An 11,162-nucleotide genomic window follows, 5' to 3' on the forward strand; every position below is an offset into this window, starting at 1 on the left:
GCACTATAAAAAGGAACAGCCGAGTTAACCAGTCATCAACAGACATGGAGGACATCAGAGGATGGAGAAGAGTGAGAATGAGAGGAGGCATCCATGGTGGAGAAGCAGGTGGAGGCAGAGGCTAAGGAAGAGGCCAAGGCAGAAGTCAAGGAAGAGGTTGAGGTAGAGGCAGACCTAGAGGAGGGAGAGGAAAAGAAGAAGAAGACCAGATTTGTCCAAGAAATTCACGCAAGCCTTGTCAATCATGTGGTGAATCATGGGTTGACATTGAGGGAGGCAGGACTTAGAGTCCAGCCAAGCCGCAACAGATACAGTATACAGTAGCATCTGTACATTTCATCAACAGCATAGGTGAAAAACATCTCCTCTTTTTACAGTAAAGTCCAGATGAAACAACTGTACAAAGTGCCATTTGAAAGAAATTCAGGGAACCCGGGGGGGGGGGGGGGGGGGGGCATTACCCTCTGTGCAGGAATCCCACAGAATGGAGTCGTCCTCCACCATACCACCTTATGTCCTTACAATACAGCTCTCATTCTGGAATTTTCAGACCAACTCAATAATATTGTTATTGCTGCAAATGAAATTGATGTCACCTGGCACAATGTATCATTCCACCGATCTCCTCTGGTCCGAAATTGCTTTCATGATGGCCAGTGGCGGCTAGGCGGAGAGATGTTTAGTTTCTTACCTCCTCTTTTTGCTTATCTGTAGTGATTGCAGTAAATAAAAATTACGGATTTGATCTAATGTGGTGTTTGGTGAACATATTTTGTGTATTTTTTTTGTTAGGAAACTATAAATGCTAAAAGTGTTTTAAGATTAATGCTATAGTGTCTATCTTATTCAAAATGAGTTAGACAGTATTCATGTGTGTAGAATATGACAACAAAACAGTGTTTTTCTAATAGTATTTTGCAATAGTGTTTAATTTTGCAAAAGATCTGAGATGTTCTGCTACTTGGGTGTAGCGTTGGGCTAATAGTGTGAAGTGTTTTGAAAATATGGGCCCAATTTTCAAAATTGTGCTTAAGCAACTGAAAAGAACTGTCATAAAGAAATAATCAGCACAGCTGTGAAACAGCTGAGAAACCACCAGCCTTCAGTGAACTGTCCATATGACCCTTAAAGCAGGTAAAAAGATTCTATCACTAAAACAACCGAGCTGCTTTACTGTATATATACAGCTGGTGTCTCCAAACTGCCCATATTATGTGGGCGCCTGGTAATGAGCTGCTATCCAAACCAGGTTTCTTCCCTGTCCTGTGCTTCCAGGGATAGGCTACAGGCCCATTGCAAAGCCCCCAGTGTATCTGTGGTATCGAAGATGGATGAATCACTAGGTATTAGATGTCATATTTCAAATGTCTCCTTTGAAATAATCTATACACTTCCTGTAAGTGGGACGGCATGCTGGTGCCGTAGTCAGCAGTGTTGTGTCACACTTCTGGGACCAGTGTTTGAGTTTCTGCCAGGGTTCCTTGTGTGTGGAGTTCACATGTTCTCCCCGTGTCATCATAGGGTTTCCTGTGGGTATACCTGTCCCTGCCCCCCCCCCCCCCCACCACACAGATGAAATACAAGCTGAGGCTAACTGGAGTTCCCAAATATGTCAGTAAATGGCGTGTGAGTGTGCTCTGTGAGTGTTAAGCACCCCATTCCCTGTTGTACCTTGTCTTGTGCCCATAGGCTGGGGACCCACCAACCCAGAATAGGACAAGTTACAGAAAATGGATGGACTTACTATAAAAATATACTACTTGATAAAAGTTGGTATTATGATAATTATTTGCTTATATCTAAATGAATTAATTGTAATGATAACACTGGTATACAGTGATTTTGGTGCCAACGATGTCTGAACGGTTTTATAATTTTATGGTGCCAATTAAGAATATGGGGGCGGTGCAGTGGTTAGCACTGTTGCCTCACACCTCTGGGACCCGGGTTTGAGTCTCCGCCTGGGTCACATGTTTGCGGAGTTTGCATATTCTCCCCATGTCGTCGTGGGGTTTCCTCCGGGTACTCCGGTTTCCCCCCACAGTCCAAAAATGTGCTGAGGCTAATTGGAGTTCCTAAATTGCCAGTAGGTGTGTGTGAGTGAATGGTGTTCCCCATCTGGCCCCCCATCCTGGGTTGTTCCCTGCCTCGTGCCCATTGCTTCCAGGATAGGCTCCGGACCCCCCGCCTAAACCGTAGGATAAGCGGTTTGGAAAATGGATGGATGATTAAGAATATTACTTTGGTTTTGCCAGGTTGGCTCTAGGTTCTGGGATACTTAATAGTTAATTAGTTAATTAATGCGACATGTTTGAAAAGCATTCAGAATTGCAAGAATATTTTTTATTTTAGTTACAACCAGTAAGTTAACAGTCTAACATGATACAAAAAAAAAAAAGAAATTAATAATATCAAACAGTGATAGGAAAAAGTTATGTATGATTTGATTAATTAATACAATATTAATTAGTTAATTGTTATTAATATCATCCATCCATCCATCCATTTTCCAAACTGCTTATCCTATTGGGTCGCGGGGGGTCCGGAGCCTATCCCGGAATCAATGGGCACGAGGCAGGGAACAACCCAGGATGGGGGGCCAGCCCATCGCAGGGCACACTCACACACCATTCACTCACACATGCACACCTACGGGCAATTCAGCAACTCCAATTAGCCTCAGCATGTTTTTGGACTGTGGGGGGAAACCGGAGTACCCGGAGGAAACCCCACGACGACACGGGGAGAACATGCAAACTCCGCACACATGTGACCCAGGCGGAGACTCGAACCCGGGTCCCAGAGGTGTGAGGCGACAGTGCTAACCACTGCACCACCATGCCGCCCCTGTTATTAATATCAATGCTTCAAAAAACTCTGTTTATGCGATTTCCTGTTATGTATGTCATCAGGGGAATCACGTTGGAGACTCCAACAGTCTGCCATCATGTGCATGTCCCATCTGCCTTGATATCGCTCCTCCATCACCTTCGTATCCTGGTGGAACCTCTTGCCTTGATCCTCACTGAAGTGATAACTCCAAGGTTATCTGGAAATCTGTTTAAATGGCTATGGAGAGCCATCTTCATGTTCATATTAACTCACAAATTTCTGAAGTTAGCAAGCATATCTTGCACCAATTCTTCATAATTGTCTGCTCTGTGATTACCCAAGTAGTTCTTCACGACAGAGACAAAACTCTTCCAGGCCGAAACCTCAGCGTCATTCATGCATTTGGTAAAATTGGAATCATTGATGAGTTTACGGATCTGAGGACCAGCGAAGATTCCAGCTTTTAGTTTTTCCATGCTCAGTCCAGGGAATGATCTACAAATGTACTTGAAGCAATTACGCATTTAGTTGTTTTTCAGCCATGTACTCCCCACAGAATACATCAGGACTGCTGATGCAGGCTCTTCTTGATGAAGTCATCATTTTTACACGTATTTATATACTTATCAAGACAGAACTTTTTGGGTATAAACCAAGACTGGGTTGACAAACTTATACTGCACTGTAGCCGACTTCTTTCCTCAATTCACATTTTCCTCTTTCCAAATTCACAGTTGAATTCTGGCTTAAAAAGTCGCTTTTACAGCACTGCAGGCCCACAAACTGAAATACAAAATAATTATCTGGGATATTTCATTACCTAAGACACTGTTAAAGAGTCAAAAGCCAGATCAAAAGCTATTGCATTTGTTATCACACACAAGTCGCACTGGGGGGATGCGTTATTTTCACGGATGTCCATTATCTCAGAAACTACAACCAATTCAGCAGAAGTAATGGGATTTTTGAATTCAGCACCTACAAAATACCCTAAATCCATTCAAAAAACCTTGGCACCTGAAAAATGTATTTTTGTAGACCTGTGTAATGCATTTCATTTCTCCTTCACATCAAAAGCATGTTTTTACAGTAGGTGAGGCTTTGGGTTCAGAGGCTTTACAATACCAGAATGCTTGCTCATGTTTGTCTTCGAAAAAAAAATGCCGGAGACCTTTCTCAGGATTGTATAGATAATGTGTGATAAGAGCTGTATGCAAGGTTTCTTGTATTGGTCTGACCTCCATTATTATACCACAGTGCAGCACAGCGGTACCTTGTTCTGCACGTCTGCGTCACAATTCTGGAGACCATGGAGTTTGCATGTTCTTCCCATGTGGTCATGAGGTTTCCTTCGGTTTCCGCTCACAGTCCAAAGATATGCTAAGGTGAACTGGACTTGCCAAATTACCTGTAGGTGTGAATTGTGTGTGTGTGTGTGTGTGCATGTGTGTATGTTCGTGTTTGTGTGTGAATGTGCGTGTGTGTGTCTGTGTGAGCGGGTATACCTATCCTTATGGGGACACAATGTCCCCATAACGTGATAAATATCTGTTTTTATTTCCCTTATGGGAACTGGTTTCCTGGTCCCCATAATGGAAAACTCTTAGTGACTACAATGAAAAAACTAAAAATGCAAAAACTCTTGAATTTTGTTTGGTTACTTATGGTTATGGTTAGGGGTGGGTGGGGGTTAAGGTTGACATAGCATAGCATTTTTCCCATAGAAGTGAATGAGCGGGCCCCATAAGAATAGGTATACTCTACATGGGCATACGTGTGTGTTTGTGTGTGCGTTTGTGTGTGTGTGCACACGCCCTGTAATAGGCTGGTGTCCCATCCTGGGTTGTTCCCTGCCTTATACCCATAGCTTCCAGAATAGAGATTAGGCCCCCATGACCCTGCATGCGACAAGCAGGTATGGAAAATGAATAATAATGAATATTATACTGCAATGAAGCTGCCAAAGAGGTGTGTCACTCCAAAGACTCTAAATTTAATTATTTAATTCATAGAAACATTTTCTGAAAAGCTCTATACAGTAGTAACACATTCCTAAGAGGGAACTGACTCACTTGGTAAGTAAGATTTATAGTTCAAACAACCATTACAGCTAAATTAAGAGATAGACCCCATGAAGACCAGCAGATAGAAATCAATGACCCATCCCTTCCTTCAAAAATGCCCATTCTGCCACTTACTGTACTGTTCTATTTCCTTGTTTCCAGTTAATGTTTTTCCCAGTTAGTCTTTTAGAAGGGTGTTTGGTTATTGAATAACTGTACCTTTGAATGACAGGTACTAAAAGTGGCATTTGCCTGTTGGAAAGCCGAGACGAGATAATAAGTTTGTTTCTCTCGGCATCTGCAAGCACATGCACATCATAAACTGGGGAATGCAGCCAGAACGTAAAAACTGTAATAATATTTCTATCGCGTTCAAACTGTAAACAACCTTTTTTTCTGCCACGTGAAACTGTGCTGTAGAACACAAACAAGATAAAGCTTATGATGCATCTGGGCTATGAGGGATGTAAACAAGTTCACTATATAACAGGACGACTTTCTGCCCCTGTAAGCAATTGTGGGATGTTAAACAGTGAAGGTCTGAATCCTGTCCCACAACACAGACCCACATACAAATAAGGTCACATTTCCAAGGACGGCATTTAACCACACCGTGTAAAAGCTCTCACATCTGTTATTTCTGTCCATTATTTTTTGTCCTCCAACAAAGAGTGCCGAAGAAGTGGGAATCTTGAATAATTTTAACAGTTACACACTGAAACCAGAATTCAAAACTAGTTAATAACTATACTATCAGAAAAAAGTACCAACTTTTACCGTTGAAGGTGCAGTTACTTGTCACAGTGGTCTGCCATTTGTGCCCTAGCTGTAGTGAAACGTACCTTTTAAGGTGCAGACACAGACTCTGAGGTACATTTTTGTACCATTTGGGGTAGATTCATGTTGTTTCTACCTTCGGGAACAAAACTTTTTTTGACAGTATACATAAACACACTAATTTCCCACTAAACCCACTAAGTAAATCTCCTAGTCAAAGGCATTCCCAGCACAGGTTCAATACTGCATTTCATGTAACTGTACTTCAGCAGTTGTCTAGATTTCTAGTTTAATCTTGGAGATTCAGCTACATTCTCCTGTATGTGTCTGGGACATCGATAGCTTTCCACATGGAGAAACTGCTCAGGTGAGTTGATGTTTCCAAATTGCTTTTTTTTGTGGAGAACCATATGAAGTATAGGCAGAGCTACAATATATATGTTAAAAAAATAACAATTTGGCTTGGATTTTTTAGTCCTTACAAGCCTAAGACCAAAGTCACAAACAATCACACGGTTTACTTGAATGCGGGACTGTACTATTCTGATTTTTGTGGAGTTGCTTTGTTCATTCTTAACTGATGCTTGATTACATGAAAATTAGCGCTGCACTTTGTACTAGGAATGTCACCTTCTTCAACTACATTTCTTCATATCCAAAAATAGAATTCTCTCTCGAATCCTGAGGTAATAATAGGAACAGTTATCCAGGTCTGAAAGTGAGCACATACTCCTGTGTGTATAAGTGAGAACAAGTATTTCCCTCCTTCTTTCTCCTTGACTATGTCCCTCCTCTTTGGACGTGTTATTATTCAATTACAGACACAGTGCTGACAGGCCAGCAGACAGGATAAGTCAAGTGAGACTGGGACTGTGAACAAAGACTGAATGGAAAGGGACCGTCGCTTATTCTACCGTTTTTAAACGCACCTTTATACTCGTATTACCTGGAGGATTACTCAAGGCACTGGAAAAAGACGACTTCATTTGCAAGTCATCAGAAGGGCCCCAAGATCAGCCTTAAATTGAAGGATTATAGCAGCTGGAACTATTGCATACGTGGAAATAAAAGATTTGCAAATTTAATATCCAATGCTATACAGTGAACAGGTATGTAAGTCCATCTTCTATTGCTCTTCTGTGATAATGACTCCAAGGGCTGTCAAGAACAAACGTAGCGTTTTCAAAAATGTGCTTACGGATGTAGATCTATAAATAAGACATTCAGAAACTCGGAGGCGTAGAATTTGTGCTTGGTGACTGAATGGTATGTATCTGGTACATTGAATAATTTAAAAGTTTATATTATCACATTTAGGAACTTGTAAAACAGTCATATTAAGAAAATAAGAAATCTGCCGATACAGATATTCACCTGCATTCACAGCAGTGCAGTACCATCTTCTGTATTTGCACTTATAAGTAAAAGATGGTCCATATTTTGCTAGAGATTATTTCACAGTGCAGGCCAGGCCATTCAGTAGCTGCACAGGCTGTCCCTGAGTTAAGAATGTCCAACTTAAAGGACAACTCGTACTTACAGACGGACTGCCATATAGCCTATTTATATAAAAAATTTGCGTTAAATACAGTAACTCGTCTTGAATATACACACTACTTTGAGACACTCATGAAAACATTACGCGGCTTCAGCAGTTCATCAGTGTTACAGTACAGTATCGTATGTAGTTACTTTTATTACAGTATAATTATTATTTTTCCGACTTACCATCAAATTTCATCAGATCTCGTTCGTAATCGAGGTACTGCCTGTATAACGTTTACTTATCTCTGTATATGGTCACTGTACCTTATTGTTGTCTCTGCATTGTTGTTTAACTCTGTCATTGGTTGTCATCGTCACTGGGCATTTGAAAGGGCTGTCGTCAGTGACTGTTCAGTGACCATTAATCAGAAGTGCTTGCAATGACTCCTAAATCTGAACACTTAGGCTGAACCAAAGGACAGTAAGATCACTGAACAGCTCATGCTGGCTGAATCAAAAATCATTCTGCTCACTTACATTCCATTTCATGTTGAAATGGAAGTACACTGGCACCCTGACAGACATTGCAGACCCTCTCCATCCCAGACTGCTTTATCATTGTGCTTTTGCACATTCATCTGTATATTTTATTATAACTTATTCATTTTAATCTTTTAATGTATCCACAGTCCCATTTCATATCTTTATTTCTTGTGCGTTACATAAACCATATTTAAAACAAGATGGTACAGCAGAGAGGACACAATGTCCTATAGATATGAACCTTAGTTAACAATAATATTTAGTAAAGTTATCACTACAGTCAGTATAACTAGCTATCACTACTAGTACTACCATGAGGTCTGGCAGTGGATATGCAGGAGAAAGGCTGTCACAAACGGCCAACCTGAGACAGGTGTGGTCTCCTTGAGGGACTCTGAAGGACACAGTCTCCTGGTATTAATCAAAGCCACTATTGTCTGTTCAGCTTTCCTCACTAGCTCCTCTCATCACCCAGGTGTGGGGCGAAGGTAGTAAGCTTGCTGTACTTAAGTGTATAATGGAACAGTGATATCGGCATAGGGTTTTCTCTTATGCCAGCTCGCTCTCCATGAGACACACAAACACCTATTGGCAGAGAGCAAGTTTGGCGATTATAGTGCAATGTCAGCCTGCATGCGGCACCCCTGGAGCAATTGGAGTTAACAGCCTTACTCAAGGGCCCAATGCTGCGATCACTCTGCAGGCCACAGGACTTGGACTGGCGACTTTCCAATCACAGGTGTACTCCATTCTAACCCTCAGAACCACACACCACCAAAATAGATTTAGAGCTAGATAAAATACATTCAAATTGTTTGAGGGTACAATTTATGTATAGCAAAACTTATAATGTACTTGCAATGTACTAAAAATGGAAAACTATTGTGCTAGAGCATTTACAAATCCTGTTCTATTTAATATTTAGTGTGTGTGTGGAATATAAGGCTAAAACCAGTTATTTGTGTCCAGTTTTAGAATGGATCAGTCCCTACAGGTCTGGAGCACACAAGCCCCACCCACGGAGGAAGATCTGGAGCACTGTGGAGCCCGTCCTGAATGCTCCATCTGCTACAGCACTTACGACAACGTCTTCAAGACACCCAAGCAGCTCGACTGCGCTCATGTCTTCTGCCTGGAGTGCCTGTCACGTCTCCGGGCAGTATCATTACACCTAAAGAAGGATGATATCACCTGCCCACTATGCCGTCATCCCACCCCCGTTCCGGATGCTGGCCCCCCAGCCCTGCCCACATGCCCCGACCTGCTGGCCAGGCTGCCAACCCACCAGAGGTGGCCCGAGCATGTCTGGCTAGAGGGTCAACAACTGTGCTATCAGTGCCCTATGGGTAGTGCTGGTAGGCATTCTATCTGGATTTGTGTTGATATCGGTGCCAGCCCACAGCGAAGTCCACCCCGACCTTCACGGGTTCGCAGAAGAAGCCTCGGGGAAATTATCAGATTGAAGGGCTGGAAACGTTTGGGGCTGTTGACACTATTGATGGCAGCGCTGGTCTGCATATTGTTCTGGCAGTTACGCTGCGCTTTTAATGCATCCTCCTATACTTGTCTACAACCTGACAGAGATGTCGCCCAGACTCCCGCCATCTCCATTTCCAGTTTCACGCCTCCACCCCTTTTCCACCAACCAAGCGAGTAAAGCATGCCTATACATTAAACCGATGCAGACAGTGACGCTTACACATAAACAGCAGGACAGGCACAGATACCTCAGGCACCTTTGTCAAAAATCCTTGGATAAAGGACCTGTAAAGACTCCTTTCCTTCAGGAAAAAATCTGTTGGGGAATGGAATCATGTGGCTTGGAGAGTTGAGACTCCGCTCGGCCAAATGAACATTTTACCTACACGATAAGGCTTTGGTGCCCTGCAATGGGCTGGCCCCCCATCCTGGGTTGGTCCCTGCCTCGTGCCCATTGCTTCCGGGATAGGCTCCGGACCCCCCGCGACCCAGTAGGATAAGCGGTTTGGAAAATGGATGGATGGATGGATGGATGGATGGATGGATGGATGGATAAGGCTGTGATCAGAAGATCCAAGACTGATGCTGATATAGGAGTTTTCTGATGAAAGTATAAACATAGAGATTAAGGTTGCTGCTTTAATCAGAAAGAACATGACACTGCTTGCAAAATGTTCATTTCTGCATTGTGAATTTGCAGAAGCAATTTTGCCAGTCTCAAAAAACACATTTACATACACCCATCTTTAGAATTTAATATGCAGTTTCACCATAAAATTACACTGGAATGGTTGGTTTCAGCATAAACAGCATAGGTGAGCCGTCCAAGTCCTATGCTTGTAATGTACATCTTCTGAAGCAGTGGGTAAACTGCTTTTATGCTTGTTTTTTATGATCAGTTCCTCTCTTCCTAATAGAAGCTGATGTGAGAAGAAAGCCAAACAAAAACTTGTAATGTAATCTGTGTTAAGGACATACAGTGTTATAATGAAAAACACACTCCTAAAAAGTTATCTGAGCACACCAGCATTTAGTTAAGACCTTTGATATGTTTCCAGAAAGGTCAGGCACATCCCATTTTATGAACTGTGTACATTTTATAACTACGTAGTTAAAATAATGCTATTCAGTAGTGATGGGTAAATGACGCTTCGTGAACCATTTGTTTTATTTTTTGCCCCTGCTGGATGGTGCTCCTGGTTTGCTTTGGGGCATGCTTTGTACCTGTTTTTGAATGGAGAGCACCATCTAGTGGAGACAATAAACGCAGCAAATGGTTCATGAAGTGTCATTTTGTCCATCACTAGTTTCCAGAACTCACATGAATGAAAATATTTCAAAAAACACTATACATTTTACACATTACAAATTCAAATGCTGTTTTACAATACTTTACATATTTGTGAGACTGAAAATTTAGAGTTGTTTTTTTTATTCAGGACAGGATTTTTCTTTCTGTATGAGACCTTATTAACATATCATGACTGTTTGTGTGAGTACTGTACATTATATTTTGGCCCCATTCTTAGGGGTATTGTGAATAAATAAAATCATATTAGTACATTTAGCATTTATATATTCTCCTGATTGTGCATTAGTATGTTGGTGGGTAATATGCTCAGACCCCTTCCAAAGTGCCCTATGTATCCTGGGATAGGTTCACTGTAATCCTGTCCTGGATTAGTAGTAAAATGGATGAATGATGCACAGTTCCTAGTAAACCATTCACTGTAATAAATTTACAACAATATAATCAACAGGTGATTAAATATATATATATAAATAATGTGCATGATAATCATTGTAACTGGTGTGTTTTTTTTTAGCTAAAGGTTCTGTTGTTAGGCCACAAGAGATTTGAGGAGAGGAGGAGGCCTGCTGTAACTGATGAGCTAAGTGAGTTTGCTGGACTTGTCACCGTATTCATAATGTGATCATTTAGCTTTAAGCAACAGGTCCTCAACTTCAGTAGTAGAAAGGATA

The 11,162-nt window shown here is 41.7% G+C and overlaps 1 protein-coding gene across 1 annotated transcript; it reads left to right on the top strand.

Annotated features, from left to right (window-relative positions):
- The first annotated feature begins 6,462 nt into the window (after positions 1 to 6,462).
- LOC125712653 (RING finger protein 223-like) lies at positions 6,463 to 10,936 on the top strand. Its single transcript, XM_048982936.1, has 2 exons — positions 6,463 to 6,781; positions 8,670 to 10,936. The coding sequence occupies exon 2, from the start codon at positions 8,677 to 8,679 to the stop codon at positions 9,355 to 9,357; it is 681 nt and encodes a 226-aa protein (XP_048838893.1). The 5' UTR covers positions 6,463 to 6,781; positions 8,670 to 8,676; the 3' UTR covers positions 9,358 to 10,936.
- The last annotated feature ends 226 nt before the right edge of the window (positions 10,937 to 11,162 follow it).

This window comes from Brienomyrus brachyistius, chromosome 18, assembly GCF_023856365.1.
Source record: "Brienomyrus brachyistius isolate T26 chromosome 18, BBRACH_0.4, whole genome shotgun sequence".
Classification (NCBI taxonomy): Eukaryota; Metazoa; Chordata; class Actinopteri; order Osteoglossiformes; family Mormyridae; genus Brienomyrus; species Brienomyrus brachyistius.